The 18,657-nt window shown below is 34.4% G+C and overlaps 7 protein-coding genes across 7 annotated transcripts; 3 read left to right on the top strand and 4 right to left on the bottom strand.

The window, feature by feature from the left end:
- Positions 1-406: 406 nt before the first annotated feature.
- RO3G_05160 (chitin synthase) lies at positions 407-1,399 on the top strand (the record flags this gene model as incomplete). Its single annotated transcript, XM_067659750.1, has 1 exon — positions 407-1,399. One exon carries the CDS (start codon positions 407-409, stop codon positions 1,397-1,399), a length of 993 nt encoding a protein of 330 aa, XP_067515851.1.
- A 341-nt stretch (positions 1,400-1,740) lies between these two features.
- On the top strand, positions 1,741-2,994 carry RO3G_05159 (uncharacterized protein; the record flags this gene model as incomplete). The annotated part of the gene is made up of 1 exon (XM_067659749.1): positions 1,741-2,994. The coding sequence occupies one exon, from the start codon at positions 1,741-1,743 to the stop codon at positions 2,992-2,994; it is 1,254 nt and encodes a 417-aa protein (XP_067515850.1).
- A 574-nt stretch (positions 2,995-3,568) lies between these two features.
- On the bottom strand, positions 3,569-6,502 carry RO3G_05158 (kinesin heavy chain; the record flags this gene model as incomplete). Its single annotated transcript, XM_067659748.1, has 9 exons — positions 3,569-4,054; positions 4,115-4,438; positions 4,496-5,344; positions 5,395-5,624; positions 5,691-5,834; positions 5,885-6,041; positions 6,094-6,167; positions 6,221-6,317; positions 6,383-6,502. The coding sequence occupies 9 exons, from the start codon at positions 6,500-6,502 to the stop codon at positions 3,569-3,571; spliced, it is 2,481 nt and encodes an 826-aa protein (XP_067515849.1).
- A 3,781-nt stretch (positions 6,503-10,283) lies between these two features.
- Positions 10,284-11,087, bottom strand: RO3G_05157 (uncharacterized protein; the record flags this gene model as incomplete). Its single annotated transcript, XM_067659747.1, has 2 exons — positions 10,284-10,337; positions 10,461-11,087. The coding sequence occupies 2 exons, from the start codon at positions 11,085-11,087 to the stop codon at positions 10,284-10,286; spliced, it is 681 nt and encodes a 226-aa protein (XP_067515848.1).
- Positions 11,088-13,950: 2,863 nt separating this feature from the next.
- Positions 13,951-15,009, top strand: RO3G_05156 (uncharacterized protein; the record flags this gene model as incomplete). Its single annotated transcript, XM_067659746.1, has 6 exons — positions 13,951-14,001; positions 14,082-14,153; positions 14,206-14,313; positions 14,372-14,621; positions 14,673-14,909; positions 14,984-15,009. The coding sequence occupies 6 exons, from the start codon at positions 13,951-13,953 to the stop codon at positions 15,007-15,009; spliced, it is 744 nt and encodes a 247-aa protein (XP_067515847.1).
- A 321-nt stretch (positions 15,010-15,330) lies between these two features.
- RO3G_05155 (3-deoxy-7-phosphoheptulonate synthase) lies at positions 15,331-16,178 on the bottom strand (the record flags this gene model as incomplete). Its single annotated transcript, XM_067659745.1, has 2 exons — positions 15,331-16,051; positions 16,102-16,178. 2 exons carry the CDS (start codon positions 16,176-16,178, stop codon positions 15,331-15,333), a joined length of 798 nt encoding a protein of 265 aa, XP_067515846.1.
- A 1,384-nt stretch (positions 16,179-17,562) lies between these two features.
- Positions 17,563-18,102, bottom strand: RO3G_05154 (uncharacterized protein; the record flags this gene model as incomplete). Its single annotated transcript, XM_067659744.1, has 2 exons — positions 17,563-17,611; positions 17,669-18,102. The coding sequence occupies 2 exons, from the start codon at positions 18,100-18,102 to the stop codon at positions 17,563-17,565; spliced, it is 483 nt and encodes a 160-aa protein (XP_067515845.1).
- Positions 18,103-18,657: the final 555 nt, after the last annotated feature.

Below are 18,657 nucleotides of genomic sequence, written 5' to 3'. Positions count from 1 at the left end.
TATTCTTATGGTTGATTCTGACACAGAGGTATATCCTGACGCTCTGAATAGACTAGTCTCTTGTATGTTGCATGACAGTCGTATTATTGGTCTTTGCGGAGAAACTGAATTAGGCAATCAGGACAAATCATGGGCAACCATGATTCAAGTCTATGAATACTATATATCACATCATCTTGTAAAATCATTTGAATCACTCTTTGGATCTGTTACTTGCTTACCAGGCTGTTTTTGTATGTATCGAATACGGACAGCGAGTAGGCATATCCCTCTTATAGTTTCACCTAATATTATTCAGGCTTATTCAGATAACCGAGTAGACACTTTGCATAAAAAGAACCTATTGCATCTAGGTGAGGATAGATATCTCACGACGCTCATGATGAAGAACTTTCCAGAATACAAGATGATGTTCACACCTTATGCTAAATGTAAAACTGTAGCACCTGATGAATGGCATGTTTTATTGTCGCAACGCCGCCGCTGGATTAACTCAACTATCCATAATTTACTTGAACTTGTCTTGCTTCAGGAACTATGCGGGTTTTGTTGCTTGTCAATGCGATTTGTGGTTATGACAGATTTAATTGGTACTGTAACATTACCTTCTTCAGTCATTTACTTGATCTACTTGGTTTATGAGGTTGTATCTGGTAGCGGTCCTATTCCTACTATCGCTCTTGGGACTTTGGCAGCAGCTTATGGGTTACAATCTTTGATTTTTATATTTAAACGACAATGGCAGCATATAGGATGGATGATTATTTATATATTTGCTATTCCTATCTTTAGCTTTTTCATACCCCTTTATGCTTTCTGGCATTTCGATGATTTTTCATGGGGAAATACGCGTGTAGTAGTTGGTGATAACAAGAAGAAGCAGATTATTGTAACGGACGACGAGAAGTTTGAAGAAAAAATGATTCCTATGAAAAAGTGGGCTCAGCATGAAAGAGAAATGAATGAGACGACTACCTTTGAACAGGTAACAACATACGATCCCTCTATTTACAGCCAGTGTTCATGTGAAGAAGAAGAAGCTAATTCAGTAATTTCTTACCGTGGCCGACATGTCTGTACTTATCATAAACAAGTGTATGATGGTTTAGCATATGATAATCATGAAACAGTTTGTAGCCATTCTTCTAATGATATACCAAATCATACAAACCAGCTTTTGTCACCATTGTTTCCTGCTGTAGAGGATTTGGGAGAGTTTTCAGTAGATTTATCGTCCGTAATAAAGCCTCCAACGACAGCTAAGGAAGGAGAACGAGTAAATGAAATAAAAGAAACCAGATGTGTAATGATACCAGAAGAAGATGAAATAGAAAGGGAAATACATAGAATCCTTTTAACTTCTGACTTGATGACTTTAACAAAGAAACAAGGTAAATGAATTTTTTTTCTTTTCTTTTTTTTTTTTTTTTTTTTTTTTTTATTATCTAACTACTGAATTAGTCCGAGATCAATTGTCAGAATTATTTGGTATAGATTTAACCATAAAAAGACCTTTCATCAACTCAACTATTGAAAGGTTACTAGAAAAAGATGTCTTGTTAAATAGTTTCCATTCATAGACATATAAAAAATGACGTTTTGATGAAATAAACTGGCTTGCAGAAAGTAAATCCTTCAGCCAATCATCTTTGTTGCATAAAATGATTTCATAAGGTGATTTTTTAAATTCAATTCTCACGTCGTATTTTCTTTTTCTTTTCCTTTTTTTTTTAAAAAAAAATGATTGTTAACGACATTCATAATGAGCTTGCTCCAGTAAGAGAAGAGCAATATTTGTCTGAAGACATGGCAAGAAAATGTTCTTTATCTTCTATTAGTTCACCGATTGTTGATATTCAAGGTCAAGCAGTTACTTCAGATATCCTCGTTGCTCTATTGGATAGACCAGCAGAAATGAAGCAACTTGTCTCTCGTAATAGTCAATTTTATGAAGCAATGCAACGTTATGTAACTGAAACACAAGGAGAACATACTTGGAAGCGTTTTCAAGATATACTTTATAAACCCAGAGAAAAACTGCCTGATCGCGCTTGGATTTCACGTATCAGTCATTATCTGGTCCATAATTCAGTACTCTTTTCAAAATTTAAAGAAATTGTAGGTTACGCAGAGGACATACCCGAGACTGTGTCTCCACCATTTCACTATAGATTAAGTGCCTCTAGTAGTACTGGATCGTCTGCCACGAGTCATCGCAGAAGTCGTAGGCTATCAAATAAAAGTTTTGACTTTGACCTCACAGAGGATGATAGTATTATTGAAGAAGAAGCACCTGAAGTTCCAGAGGGTATGTTTACAAATGAAGAACAGTTTTATCAGCAAACAGCTTTATCCGGACAACCTCGAAGACGACGTTCTTCATGTCATGACATCTATTCTGAGCCTCATCCTACCTTTGTAGAATCCAAAATTGATGAAGTGGATGAGGCTGAAGTTGAAAACAACGATGAAAGTGATCATCTTAGCGAATTGCTGGACGATAATGACGATGATAATGATGATGATGACGATGATGACACCAACAATGAAGTCAATTTACAAAATGTCAATGATCGTCGCAGAGAACAAAGCAGCAATGGTATGGATTTCGTCAAACTGCGCGACCATCCAGAAATTCAAGCTGATTTGCCCAAAACACACCCCGCCTTTTTCCGTAAAGCTAAACAGCTGTTGTCACTTGCACCATCTTCACGACGATTTTCTGCAACCATGCGTAGAAACTCAATATTAGAGGATGATATGCCTTCGAGCCCAATGACAGAAATGGATGAGCCTAGGTTGCAGACTTGTTCAGATAGTGATGAAGAAGAGAAACACGGAGATTTAGTTCGCCTTATTTGTAGAACAAGAAGACAACAGCCAGATGATATTGCTTGGTTCAATGACATCATGGAAGCTTTGAGTGGTTGGCCTGAATTAGTTGATGGCTTGAATGATATTGCTAATGAGGTGCTCAACGGAAATAGACGTTAATGCTGCTTAGTTTACTTAATTTTTGATCGTCCGTTAAATTGATATATCTAAATAAACTATATTGCAAACAAAAATGGTATTTTGGGGGTTTTTTTTTAATAACGTTCAAAAAAAAAAAGAGGTAGATATGTAACACTAATATAAGTGTATATAGGGAAATAAAATCTGTGTATGTGTGGGGTATACATTTATCTTGAACCTATAAAGCCGGAAATCCAAGAAGTACGCTTGTTTTTCTCTGCAGGTGACGCAGGGATATTTTCTTGATAATCGGCAGGAGCAGCTCCACCACCACGAAGAGGTTTAGCTACACGCCCAAAGTTTACTGGCATGATGCTCTGCGATTTCTGATATAAGGCTTGTTCAAGACGTTCTCTTGCTATTTTCAATTGTTCTTCAAACTTTTGATTTTGTTTGATTAATTTCTCTTGAGCATCTTGTAACAAAGCTTCAAGGCTTTGGATACGCTCGTTTCTGGCGATTAATTTGCGTTCAGCGACTAAAACTTCTTTCTTGAGAGATGAGTTTTGATCAACGAGCTAAAAAAAAGGGGGGGGGGGAAGCAAAATATGCGTTATTTATAATTGTGGCTAGTATAGATATAAATGCTTGCCTGCTTCTGAACGTTCTTTAATTGTTCAAGGTTGCGTTCCAAAATAGCCATCTTTTGCTGTTGAGCCTTATTATTACTTGCTTTCAGAACATTATTGTATTGCTCACGAGTTTCGTCTAAAGACATTTCTAATTCTACAACCTTTTCACAACGAAGCTGTAAGTCTCGCATAAGCGCTTTCTTCATGGTTTCAAAATCAGCTAAATCCTTTGTCATTGCTTTGCGCATGCGTTCAACCTCTTGTTCACGTTCAGAGTAAGAAGAGTCTTGAGATGCGAGCTGCTCATTAAGAGCATTTTGAAGATCGTCGTTAGCTACCTTCAAAGACGACATAGCATCTGAAAGCTTAGATATGTTATCTTCCTTTGCGCTAATCTCTTTTCTAAGTTCTTCAATTTCTTGTTGCTGCATCTCTTTTTTGGAAGTGTACTGCGTTTCAAGTTCAACCTTAAAAGAAAATTAGTAAATGCATTTGAAAAGCGATTCACGTAGTATTAAACCATTTACCTTTACAGTAGAAATAGTTTTTTCGATATGGGCATTCTTTTGAGCAGTTGCCTCTTCTTCTGCAATTGTTTTATCTAATAACTCTTCATAATCTTGCTCGAGTTTCTTTAAACGATCATCAAGTTCAAGTTTCTTTTGTTCGAGTGCTTGCTTTTCTTCCTGAAGGTTATCAACAGTCTTTACATGCTGCTCTAATAATATCTGAGAATCAGCAAGGTCACGGTGAAGAGAAACTACTTCATCCATAGTCAAAGAAGCACTTCCATCTGTTTCGATCTTTGTAACAGATTCACGAATTTGGCGTTCCTTTTGGTTGATTTCACTCTATTAGAGAAAAATAAGCATATATATCTCATTTCATTTACATATTTCTATAGTTACAGATGGATCTAACTTGTTCATCATTTGTGAAATTTTTGCTGCCTTTTCCTTTTCCTTTTCAGTATCTGCACTGTCTTTGTAAGCAAGACGAACTTCTTGAAGGCTCTTTCTGAGTTCTTCCAGTTCATTCAAAAGCTCTTGATTTGCTTCATTTAAGGATTCAACGTTGACAGCGTTCTCTTCGCTCTCACATGATATCTTATGAAGTTTCAATTTGAGTTCACTGAGTTCACTGAACATCTGCTGATTTTCCTTAGTGAAAATGGATTCCTGCTCTTTGTAATATTCCATTTCCTCTTTTAAGCTTTCCAAAAGCTTCTCGCGCTTAGCAAGTTCTGTCTCCTTTTCAGCGATTTGATCCATTAACTCATTTTCTCGCTTCAGTAATTCTTCACGCTCGTCTTTTTCCAAAACAACAGAAGGAGTCACTGGCCGAGAAGAGTCATCTACAACAGCAGATGATTTAAAATTGGACGCAGGAGGCAATGCAGAAAAGTCGCCCTTGTTAATTTTATCAAGCGTCACCCATTTATCCGAAGGTAGTGTATTACCGCCACGCCAAATGTTAACTTCACCTTCCAAAGCAGCGATGTAAGTCTGGAAAGTCACTGTTTCGGTTTTTGCTTTCTTTAACAAAGCTTTAAGTTCAGCAGGCGACAGATCAGCATTCACCTTGGCCTTGTTCTTAATAGACTTGGCTCGCATACCAAATCTTAAGGTTGAGATGGTTTCGGCTTCATTGTAAGAGGAAGGTGAACAGTTGATGATTAGTGTTGTACGTGAGTTACCACCCAAAGATTCTTGCAAGATACGTGTTAGCTTTGAATCACGATAAGGAACATGGCTTGACTATTAAAAGAATGAATATTTAAGCACATCTCTTAAAGAATGTATATCACCTTTCCATCTGTAAGAGAGTTGATAACCATACCAAGGGCAGTTAAGGACTTGTTGATCTTTTTGGCTTCCTCCAGTGTTTGACCTGAAGCACCTGTCTTTCCTACTTTTTCGGAACCAGCTAAATCAACCAAATAGAGTTTACCACTCTTAGCTGCTCCCGTATCAAGATTTTTTTGAGTGATAGTGATGACCACAATGGAATGAGAACGAGAACTTTCGGCATTCATGTCTAAATAGTAAATGTATTATTATCTGACTGTTGATCTACATCACCTTTCTTGTGCATTTTTCTTACTTGTATAGGCAACTACACGATTGGAACTACCGTTTTTCATAGCTAGATATACTTCATCCCTGTTCGCCACATAGATTTCGTAAAGATCCTTTACATATACACCACGCGTTTTGTCCTCGTGAATAGCCAGATTATCATTAGAAGCTAAATAAATACATTAAGAAACGCCTATACATTTTTTTTCTCTCTCTTACGGTTGAATAAATCTCTAACTCTTTCCATATAAATTTCCATATAAGAAACTTTTACAGTGAACTCGATATTAGTTGGTGCATCGTTAATGCTTGAGAAGATTTGTTCAATAATACGAGGAATAATACCCTTTGTATCAGGGTCGTCAATGTCTGCACCCTTTTTTCATATGTTAGTTTATATTTAAGAAAAGCGATATATACTACTATACCATCATGGTAAAGGTCTTACCAGAACCGGTTTGACCATAGGCAAACACAGTACCGTTATACCCAGCAGTGACGTCTATGATATACAGATTATTTTTTTATTCTTTTTCTCATAGTATTTCGTTTTACCATCTACAATGCTTTTAATGGAGTACTCAAATACATCTTTTTGGGGTGTATTCATTCCAAATACTTTATCAAAAGCAAAGTTACTGGTTGTTTCCCCCTAAAAAAGCGAAATGAATTTTATGAACATTGTAATCAAATTGTGCTTTTTTTTTTTTTTTTTACTTTCAAGGTCACTTGTGTTCCATCTTCGTCTATATCAATAATAGGAACACCACCTTCTTTTATTTCAAGCTTATTCTGAGGACGGAAACGACAGACTACTTTAATATTATTTCCCGACATGTGTCAGCCTTTCCCTTCTATTGAAAACAGGAAAAAAAAAAAAGAGAAAGGTGCAGGAAAAAGAAAAAGTTTCAATGTTTAAAAGGAGTTTCAAATCAGTAAAGGGGTGGCAAAAAGCATCTTTATAGCGCAATTTTTTTTTCTTGTTTATATTCATCTGGTTATGCACAAGCGATTGATAAACATAGATGCTTGAGATAAAAACAGTAAAGTGAGGCTTTAATAATAAAAATGTGAGAACTATCGCCTGCTTTTAATAAGTATGTCATAAAGAAAAGAAAATCATGGATGATGTTTGTTACACAAGCAGTGCCGTTCCGACATAGCATTTGCTGATTTTTAGATCTGAAATATATGAAGTCTGTTTTTCATACTTTACTTATTTTTTCTCTGCGTAACAATAGTTATACCCTTAGTCTACTTTAGATAAAGTGAGTTTTTCTAATACAATATATACTTCTGTTAGTTCAGGTAGGAAAAGAATTAACAATACCGTGTGACATTCATTTTAACTTCGGATATTGAATTTTTCTAATGAATTTACAATAGTTACTTAATTTTTGTATTTATTACAGCATAGGTTAATAAAACCTTCGCACAAAAAAAAATTAAATACAGATTCAAAAACCAAACAGATACCGAAAATTAAAACAGCAAGCATAACTTGTTCTTGATAATCCTCAATAATCACTTGTTGGTCTGGTTCAAAAATTATGTTACTAAGCCTATCGATAGCAGTAAGATAGTCTCTATTTACACCAGTTTTGAGTTTCGACCAAAATAATTCAATTGAATTAAAGAAGGACGAATAAGGAGGCATATAAGCAACCTTGTGGCTACGGCTCTCAATCAATTCTTGAAGCTCAGATACTTTATATATAACGGCATTATCCACAGTAAGGTATCGTTTTGCCATGTTACAAATGTCTAAAATGTCCATAATACCATCAATAAGCTCTATGAAGTACTTAATACGGGTACTCGCTTTTGCATTTACTTCAATAGCCTCCGCAGGTTCACTATTGTCTCTTTTTCTGTTTTTATTGGATGCAGCTTTTTTTTGAACAGCTTTAGATTTATGCAACGTCAAGTCAATGTCATCTATCTTACAAATTTCACCAGCAATTATAATTGTAATGCCTCAGTTAGATGGAAGAACAATTTTTGCTCTTTAATTTACCAAAAATACAGAAAACACAATCATTGCCCATGATCCTGAGCTGTTATCACAACAATATCAGCAAATAAATATGCTTGCCTTACTGGCATGCTTTATTCTATAACAAGATCTGTTAGATCTTGTACCTAAGAAGATGCATAGGAACAATAAGATTCTCTAGTTTTACAAGAGGTAAAAAGGGATATGATTTTTTTTTTATTATTAATTCGCCTATATCTATCTCAGATGCAGAATATCTGATCCAATCCGGACAGTCTCTCAATTGCTATAAAACCTGACATGTTTTAGCAGTAGATACGATATATGAATTGAGAAATTTATATCAAAGAATAGAATTGCTTTAAATATTAAACCAAGATTTCCCTAGTAGAATGAGAGAAAGAGAGATGTCAAAAGTGGGGAAAGCACAATGTTATAAAAAACCTCTTGTATTGCTTTTCATTGACTCTATCTACAACACATATCGTGTGGGATGATTTAACATGTAATACTTTACTTTTTCAATCACTTATTTTGATCAAAACCAAAGAGCCTATATAAAAAGCACTAACAAGGAACAGGTTAAAAATCCTGAATATATCAAGTGGTAAGGTTTCTAGTTTATAATACTTTATTTAATAAAGCAGCTTTTGATGTTTGTACAAAATAATAGCATTACTAGAGCTAGTTATATTGCAAATCCGTGTAGATCGTTAGATCAGCTTTTATAAAAAAACGCTTGATTCAAAATTGCACTACCTACGTAAAAAAGAGTCAGTATAACATTTACTAATCAAATCGCAGAGCACAAAGAGCCCACAATGACGTATGAAAACCTAACCATGGAAATAGTTCAAATTACGAAGTAACTAGTAGAATTTGCTCACTAAGTGATAGTTTGTGCATTAACTATTTAATGGAGGAAGCTATAATAGCTTATCGCGTTGCACATATGAAAAAACGATAATAAAAAAATACAAAATACAAAATCATCAAAACAGCTACTGTCATGTCATATTTGTTTGGTAATACAGTTTTAAGGAGACTATGCATTAGCGAATAGCCACTTCTTAAGGAGCCAGGGATAATTATAAAAAAATATTTATTTGTATTTTTGAAAAGCTTGGCCAGTTTTATTTTCTTTCGCAAATAATTCTCCAAATCAAGGAAGACAGTGCCTACCCTCAAGATTTTGCTGGGTTCGAGAAAAGTGGGATGGCTTTGACCATCCCCCATTTTTTGAGTATTTTATAATTAGCAATCGCAGAAGTATCACCAGTAAATCTTGCAATATATTGAACTTGTATGTACCTGATGAAACCAGAAAAACGCGAATCGAAAAGAAGTGTAGTAATTGGAAAAAAAAATTGAAGAAGCGAGACTGTACTGGAAAGAATGAGAGAAAAGAAAACAACCACTTTTATTGGATTGTTACTCTGAAGTCATTTCATCTCTAGCAACAAGTGAAGCCACTGATGATAGTGTTGCAAATAACACAACTGTCGTAGAAGATTCTCCTGTTCTCGATAGCAGTCAGGCAAAATAGTTTGTTGAATCGAACATACTTTGACGCAATAAGTATGTGTATATGATTAACAATCTGGATATTTCACATTACTTTTAAAGTTTCCAGATGTTCATAAAACAAATGCTTCATTCGCATTCTAGGTCTGCCATCCGTTCTACTGGAAGGAGTGATGCCTCCTTCTGATATGAAAGATTTTTTTTGTCAGTAATACAGTTTCCACTATATTTTGATAACAATTTCTCAAATACGAAAGAAAATATTAGAAATAGAATGATGCAGGGTTTAAAGCAAAATATAAAAAAAAAAGCCAAAAGAAAAAATGTGTGTGTAGTTTACTTCCTTTGTACCTGCTAAAAAACATTAATAGAGAAATGTCATTTTTGTAGTCAACTACAATTATAATGTAGAAAAGCAAATTGCGCAATACTGATTCATTGTGTCTTTCAACAGTATAAATAAAATTTGATATGGTTTAGTAGAGCATGTTGCCAAGTACATCCACTCTATTTTACTACTTACGAGTATAAAAAGGCAAAAGCCTACTAAAATTCTTGTGCACTTGAAATTATTTCAAAAAGCTACTTTTTTGAACTTTTGTGTGACAAATGGTTCAAAACTTTTAAAGATCTCAGCTTAAAATACTTAACATGAAGGAAGGATACCCGAAATCACGGATTAGTTTTATATACTTTAAATGCCTTTTATTGATTTCTTCACCATCGATTTTATGAGAACATATTATTGACAAAATAAAAGATAAAGTTACTTTACGCTAGCTTGTCTTATTTTAGCAGTTGAAAATACGACACAATGATGAGATGACTACACAGAATCGTTCATGGCTGAAAAATCCTCCCGTACACAGCCACCAGGTAATAAAAATCTATACTTGGCTGCGTTGTTGAGCACAGTCGACGGTAGTCCTATGCTTGATGTGGACGGTTGCATGGGACCTAATTTTGATATCAAATCTTTGTACGTATATGCTTCTGGTGGCATATCAAAAATATCGTTTCCATCGCATATTGTCTTTTGTATCCTTGAAGAATCTAATAATTCTGGATATCTAACACGATCTGCGTGTGAATAACTCTTCATTTTAAACTGAAATTCACTAATTGTACGAAAACAAAAGGAACAGTGCCAGCCTATGTATACATATAAGTATAATTCACTAATTAAAAACGGGGTACTTTTTCACCTGCATCGGATAAAAGGTTTTCAGATATTTGACCGTGAGTGTAAGATGTTTGTTCCCCTTTGTATCTTACGATATGTGCTCTCCATGAATTTGAGTCAAGAAAGAATTCAAACGAATAGAGGTAGTTTTTTAGTTGCAAGTGTAAAACATCAGGTACACCATCACAAGCTTTCAAGATGCTTAAAGTCTGCGGCCTTACAATTTCGTCCACATCCGACATGATAATCAAGTCTCCCTCTTGCACACCTGCCTCTATTAGTGCCGAATCCATCGCTCTACGCATTTGATTTTCGTTGTAAAATGGCCCCTCTCCAGCTGGCAGTGGATATTGATTTATTGTGATATGGTGCAGTTTTTCTTCAGCAAATTTAAATCGTTGCTTATGCTCACTAAAAGTCAGCTTTTTTGTCTCCCCTGTGAAGGTGGCGTTCGATTCTAATATAACAAATGTATCCACAATGTCCCACAATTCTCGAATACGAATCTCCAGTAAGTCTAATTCGACACTAAATATAACAGCATCGTATACTTTGATATTCTTATCTTTTTTTTCATTCCAGCCGTGAAGTTCGCATAGAGTTTTTAAAGGAACACTTTCTGCATAGTAATGTGGTATAAGCTTAAAGTTATTGGTGTTCTTGTCCCAAATTGGACGTGTATAATAGCCCAAATCAGTGATGATAGTAGATGGTAACATAAATAAAATAAACATAGTCATTCCATAAAATACAAGTACTAATATAATACAGAATCTCCTTCTCCTTGAACAATAATAGTCAAACATATACGAGCTATAAACTTGATTCTTCTTTGAAGATATACTCAAAAACAAAAAAAAGAGAAAAAGAAAAAAGGGAGGAAAATAGAGCACTATGAAATAAATGAGATTTAATTGTATTTCTGAATATTAGTGAGACAGAAAAAGGAGAAAATTTTAGTTTACTATCCTGGGCTTGTTCAATGTAGGATTTCCAAAAACAAGTATAAAATTAGAATTACAGTAACACAAACGGTAAGTATTATTTGACTGAGCGTATAAAAATATACTAATTAATAAGGATAGTTTAAAAGCTTGCATAAAAAACAATCTTATTTTTTAATTGATAAATCAACTCGGGCACAGCATGTTAATTGTTTAAAAGTGAAAAAAACAATAAAATGAAAAGTACACACAAAAGCATGTTTCATGAAGCATCTTCTTTTCCTTCCCATTTTTTTTTTTTTGTGTTTTATAGCTTAAGCAGTCGAAACTTTAGTTGGACTACTGTATTGGTACTTCATTATTCATATTATAGAGCAAGAGAACAATTTAAGAATACTAATGATATCTAGTAAATCTCTGAGAACTCTACTGAGAGGTGTTTTGTGTACCTGTTGTTTATTCAATTAAAAGGGCTGTCCGGCCCGAATGTTCCCAACTCATTGCAAATTACTAAAAGAGGAAGTTTATGGATGAAATACAAAAGATATTTAACATAAAGAGTTGTAGAGACAACTTAAATTTTTATTAACCTTTATTTAAATGTACATGACTATATATATTATTAGTGAATTTTAAGTGAAAGTTTACTTTTTTCTATTGGATAATAAGAAAGCACAAAAAATATTTTTGAGTATGAACTTTAACTATTGTTTCTGAAATTCAATATTGAAAGTGTTTACATTTTACCCTTTGTTTAAGCTTTCTAAACTTGCATAGAATGCTAACAGTAACAGAGAAAATTCGATAATTCTGTTAGACCATGGTCAGCGTCCGTCATCCTGGACCTTGGCCAAGATTTAGCACTGTTTGAATAAAGGATTTCTTTTATTACTGTTATTCTTTTCCTATGGATGTTTATTTGCTTCTGTAAAATCATTCCAATGAGTAGGCTTTTCTGGACTGCTCAGGTGCAATACCTCATGCTCTTTAGGGCGTGATGAATTATAGGATATAAAAATGACCATTAGGTTGGAGATAGTCAGCATTAATGGTGTTTTGTTCACAAAAAATAAAAATGGAGATTTCAATAGGACCCAAAATTATATATGATTTTATTTAATAATATATGTCCAGAGCTTACATACTTTTCACAGTGTAGATATTAATATATATACTATGCGGATGATGGGATGCTCACAGCCTTATGTAGATGGCTAAATGCTATAGTCTATTATGCAGATCTTTACATAATTTAATATAAGGACTTGCTCCTCATTCACCAGTCTATTTTGGTAGATCTACATACATATTAATAAGACTATATTCCCATATGCTCACACTATCAATCGTTAATAATGCTTGATTACTATACAATGATTATCTTTGGAGCACAACAAATGGGTTTACCTTTAGTCGCGAATGTAAGCTTGGAGCGACGACATTTATGGGTTCAAGTGTTTTTCTGTGCTGCTACATTGTAACATTTTAAGTTTATCATGAGCTAAGAGAAAAAAAAATGATCACTAACCAAGAGTTTTTACGCCGATAGGGTAATAATAGCTTGGTACTGTGCCAGATTAATGCTATTTAGAAAATCAAGACCTGTATAAACTCAGGCTAGGCATCAATTCCCTACTTCCACCTAGAATGGTAATAAATGTGCCTTTGACTGTAAGAGCCTCTGACTTGGTTGATACTCCTTTTTCTGATCAACCGCCAGTGCGTGTCAAATGAAGATTGAGACCTGCATCGACTAAGAAAATACTTTTTTTTTTTTTTTTTTTTTTTTTTTTTTTTTTTTTTTTTTTTCAAAATCCATTTCAAGATCAATTCTTGATGAACAAAGTGTAATTGTTTTTAGCATGTTTATAGGCTGCATATTTGTTAACAGATGGGTAATCTTTATAATGGTCAAATCGTCAACAGCTATAGTCAAATGTGCTATATGTTTCTTCTTCAGACTGAAAGCAGTCCAGACGACATGCCCTCTCTTCTTCATTTCGGGTATGGTTCTTTCTTCACTTTATTGCCTTTTAAAGCAACAGCTGAGCTTAAGTCGATGTCTGTCATTAATGATTATTCTTTTACGCGAATCATCTCGGCTACCATGCCTATGAATTCCAATATCTGCGTTTGAGTGCATTTTCTATATTTCACAGATTTCTTTTTTTCAGAATCAGTCTTATTTTATTACGGGAGAAATCTTCTAGACTGAATCTTTCTTGTTGCTCTTCGACTTGAGCTTCATTACTCTTTTCCTCACTTTCATAGTATCTTTATATTCTGCCTGACCTTATAATGCTAAGCGTTCAGAGATTTCTTTATCGAGCTTCATAGCTGATGCAGAAGGACAAGTAGAATCCCGATTTACTCTTATCGTAGACGCCATGCGGATATAGGCCTTTGCTGTTTTCCTTTTTCATCATACTGAAATGTCAGCCTATTCATTTCAGAATCAGCATTTATAGCTTTTCTAAGCAGTTATCAACTTACATGAAAGTATTTTATTACAATTTGAGTTTGAATTCATTCGCTGCTTTCAAATCTACTGAAAAATACAATATGCAGTGGAGTGTGACCATTGAAATAAAAAGTCTTGCTTCAGAAAAAAAAAAAAGGGTAGTTTTCTTTAGCACATATGACAGATCCTAAGCTGCCTGAAAATGTTGAGCTTTTACGTACTCGCGTTGTAATTGAAAAGGACAGAGTTTATAGTGTATGAACTTCTACAGTCCACAATATAAATATACTAAAAAAGACTTTACATAGGCCAGTGGAAGTGATTATCCTCATCAATATCCTAGAATTGATAAAGGTTTTAATCTTGAAGAATTCAAAAAGGTACATTCTTAATCAAGTAATTCGATATTGCTTCTGACGAATCAACCTGTAGAATCTTAAAGTCAAGATTCAGCGATTATCTAAACACAGTGTCGAGTTTGATCTAATTGGTGTTGATGCTTCTATCGCCAATGCTTTCCGTCGTATTATGATTGCAGAGGTCAGTTTTTTATTTTATTTTATATAAGCTGTTATAGTAGTTAATACAGTATAAAAAGGTTCCAACGATGGCTATTGAGAAAGTATATGTAATGAATAATACCTCTATTATTCAAGATGAAGTTGTTGCACACCGTTTAGGTTTGATTCCTATTTTAGCGGATCCCAATGAATTCGATTATATGGCTGAAGATGGAGGACCTACTGACTTGAACACATTGGTATTTAGATTAAAAAAGAAGTGTGAATTCAATCCTGAAGCCTCGCCTGATGAAACTGATCCTCACAAGAAATATATTAACAGCTACGGTACAGAAAGCAAAACACCCAAAATAGATTGATACTAACTTGACCGAATAGTTTATTCTAAAGATTTAATTTGGGAGCCCAAGGGTAATCAAGAAGAAAAATTTGCCGCTAATCCACCTAGACCTGTACATGATGATATTGTGATCGCCAAACTTAGACCTGGTCAAGAAATGGAAATGGAATTACACTGTCAAAAGGGTGTTGGAAGAGAGCACGCAAAATGGTCACCTGTTGCTACAGCATCTTATCGTCTTTTACCAGAGATTACTATTTTAGAGCCTATTACAGGTGAAGATGCTGAGGAATTTAAAAATTGCTTTGTTGAAGGTGTTATAGAAGTGGTTAAAGAAAATGGTGTAAAGACGGCCAAGGTAGTCAATCCTCGTAAAGACACGGTCAGTAGAGAAGTATTAAGACATGACAAGTTTGCGAATAAAGTGCGATTGACTCGCGTTCGCGATCATTTTATTTGTAAGTTCATCAGACAAAAGAAAAGGTTATGTGATTAACATATATTTTTATTAGTCAAAGTTGAAACCTCAGGTGTTATACCAGCTGAACAAATCTTCCTTTCTGCGTTGGATGTGTTTATGGAGAAGATCAAAGATATTCAGCCTCTTGTAGATCGAGTCATTTCAAACGAATAATGTTTCTGTATACAAAACCACAAGTTTTTTTATTTATTTTTTTCATTAAAAAAAAATCATGTTCATTTCTTATTTCTTCTTGCTTTTACAGCTTGAGCTAAATTCATTAAAACGGATTCTGTATCTTGCCAATTGATACAACCATCTGTGATAGATACACCATACTTGAGAGCACAAGTTCCTTCTTCAGGTACGCTTTGTTTACCTTCTACTAGATGTGACTCAAGCATGACACCTACAAGTGCATCCTCTCCTTGTGAGATTTGTTCAGCAATGCATTGTGCTACCTTGGGTTGATTTTTGTGATCCTTGTTTGAATTTCCGTGAGAGCAATCGATCATGATGGAAGTAGGCAAACCGGTATTTTCGAGCATCTGCTTTGTTTCTTGAACATAAGCTGCTTCATAATTAGGCCCCTTATTACCCCCTCGTAAAATGATGTGACAATCTGGGTTACCAGTTGTATGCGTGATAGAAATCGTACCCAAATTATTGATACCCAAGAAATGATGAGGTGCGGCTGCTGCCCCAATACCGTCAATAGCAATTCGAAGGTTACCGTCTGTACCATTTTTGAAACCTACAGGAAAAGAAACACCAGAGGCTAACTCTCGATGAAGCTGGGATTCAGTAGTTCGTGCACCGATAGCGCCCCAAGAGATTAGATCAGCAATGTATTGAGGAGAAATAGTGTCCAACAACTCTACAGACACCGGTATTCCCATATCTGTAAGATGACAAAGTAAACCACGAGCAATTCGTAAGCCCTTGTTAATTTTGAAACTAGATAACAATGAGGATTAAACACTTAAATAGACAGTGAATCCTTTTACCTTCCATCAATATCAGGATCATTGATCAATCCTTTCCAACCAACAGTTGTTCTAGGCTTTTCAAAATAAGCACGCATAATAATAACAAGCTCATCTTGATACTTTTGTTTAGCTTCCAATAGTAATTTAGCTATTAAAAATTATAAAAATAAATACACGATAGGGAAAATAATTTGTAAGTAAAAACCATATTCTTTAGCTGCAACTGTGTCATGAATCGAGCAAGGACCGACAATAACAAACACTCTATCATCTTTTTTAGCTATAATATCTTGAATTTCTTTTCTTGCTTTTGCTATAGTCTCCATGGACTTTTCTGTCTAACACACAGTTTAATTACTATTATATTTATCATCTTCCTTACTTACAAGTGGAAATTCCTCTTTAATGTAATTGGGAGTAAGTAAAGCATTATAGCCTTGAATTCTTAAATCGTCTGTAGGTGATTTTGTCATTTGAATCGATAAGCAAAAAAAGAAGAGGAAGAGAGAGAGGAAGAGAGAGAGGAAGAGAGAGAGGAAAAGAGAGAGAGAGAGATGGAGAAAAGAGAGATGGAGAAACTAGTATTTATAACTTGCTTTATGCTTTCACAGATTATTTTTAGATTTCTCCCTTCTTCAGCGCAAATAGACCGAGACTGACAACATTTTTAGGCATTTTTTTAATTTTTATTTTTGATGCTACCAACGTCCGATTTGTCTCTAATAAAAAAAAGAGACTACGATATAGTTTATGAACTAGCAGGTTTTTATTTTATTTCGTTATAGTTATAATTCTTTGTCATTGTTGCTTAAATAAATTACGTAGAGAATATCTTTTTATTATAAACACCTTGAACAATACAAAAAAAAGTAAAAAAACTAGCATCTGCATAATTCTCTATTTTTGTTTTGGTTGAAATATGAATAACAGCTTTTTTAAGTGTGCAAGTCGTGATCGTTTGTGTTACTAGCTTGTTGACAAAAATAATAGAAAATGTAAATGCTAGCGTATGTATTATTCTGTAGGGCCAACAGATGACTCAATTTTTAAGCAGCCTTCTTTATAAACAACATTAATTCGTTTGCGTGTTAGATACATTAGATCTGCTTTATTAAATCTATTCATAATTCAATTGTGTAAGGATTGCTTTCTTATTTAAAAGTAGGATTAATGCCTTCTATTTCATCTTGCTCTAAATAAGCATAACACATAAAGAAGTAGGCATTGAAGCTGCATCGACGGGTGGAATCGATGGAAGTCATTGATAAATGATTGCCCATTTATTAAAGTAAAAATAGTACTATACATGTGATGATGTATTAATACGTAGATAGAACTTGTTATCGCCACAAAGAATATTCTGTCTATTGTTAATTAACGAGATTAAGCCCAATGATGTAGTTAATAGGATGAAATACATTTAAAACAAATGTAAAAACAAGTTGAAGTGTCGCTACTAGTAAATAAAGACAGTATATTTTATTCAATACTAGCAGTATTACTGCTAATAATAACATTATAAATTGACCTATGCAATATCATAATGTTAACACCCATGAGCACCTTTATCTTTTTTTATTCTTACTTTGTCCATTCTGATATTCCATGATGAAGCCCACGGAAAAATCCAATTGTTTTCTTTGAGTTTTTAACTGCTCCTCTTGATCTATACCAACTCCAAGCATGAGTACCTACGCACCATACAAATCCGCTTATAAACGGAACAATAATTTGATCCTTTATAACAACCGTCCAAAAAATACCCAATGGAGAGGTGCCTTTATTCCTTAAGTTTTGAATGGCAGTCTCCACTTGCTTTTCATATCGCATGTCAGGTATAGGTGGTGCATTCATGTGTTTAGCGTGAACTGAAAAATCATCGTCGTCGTCAGTGTCAAATGCAATATTGTCAACATTAGGATCGCGTGATTCTGTATATCTTCTTTGAAGCTCAACAAGTCGTTCAAATTCTTCTGGAACCTCGCTGGACAAGCGATAAGGTTGAAATTCGTCAGACATGTCAATGAAAAATAAAAAAGAAATATTGAGCTAATGACCTAAGTTTGAACTTTTTTTTTTTTTGTATGAGGATTTTATTCTAGTGCCGCCTCTAGATGAGCACTGTTACAGCAATAAACTAACTACTAAGATGTTGAATTATAATGTTTCTACATTTCTTGACATTGTAAATTTTCATTAAGAATTCGTCTAATTAGCACTGTAGCTCTTGCTGTTGCTTCATTTGGCCGAAAAGGCGTATCATCAAAAATATATTTCCAGCATAATCTCCATAAATTCAAAACACCACAAGCAATTACATGAAAGAGGACAAGTTTACAATGCGATAGTGTTTTGACTGTTGTTTGAAGTGGTCTATATATTTGAGCAAAAAACAGTAGCGAAGGCTGAATAAGGATTCGTTGTGCCAATATATCACATATAGGCCGTTTAACTAGGCAGGGCTACAAAAGTGTTCATCTGTTTTGATTGCACCACATATCATGCAACCTTCATCTGTGATATAGCTGGACATGATTTTATGCAGACAAGAGCGTATAGGATGTTTTGAATGAC

Source organism: Rhizopus delemar, genomic scaffold (assembly GCF_000149305.1).
Source record: "Rhizopus delemar RA 99-880 supercont3.3 genomic scaffold, whole genome shotgun sequence".
Taxonomy (NCBI): domain Eukaryota; kingdom Fungi; phylum Mucoromycota; class Mucoromycetes; order Mucorales; family Rhizopodaceae; genus Rhizopus; species Rhizopus delemar.
The sequence above is the reverse complement of the archived record's forward strand: the minus strand, read 5'-3'. Positions and strand labels throughout refer to the sequence as shown.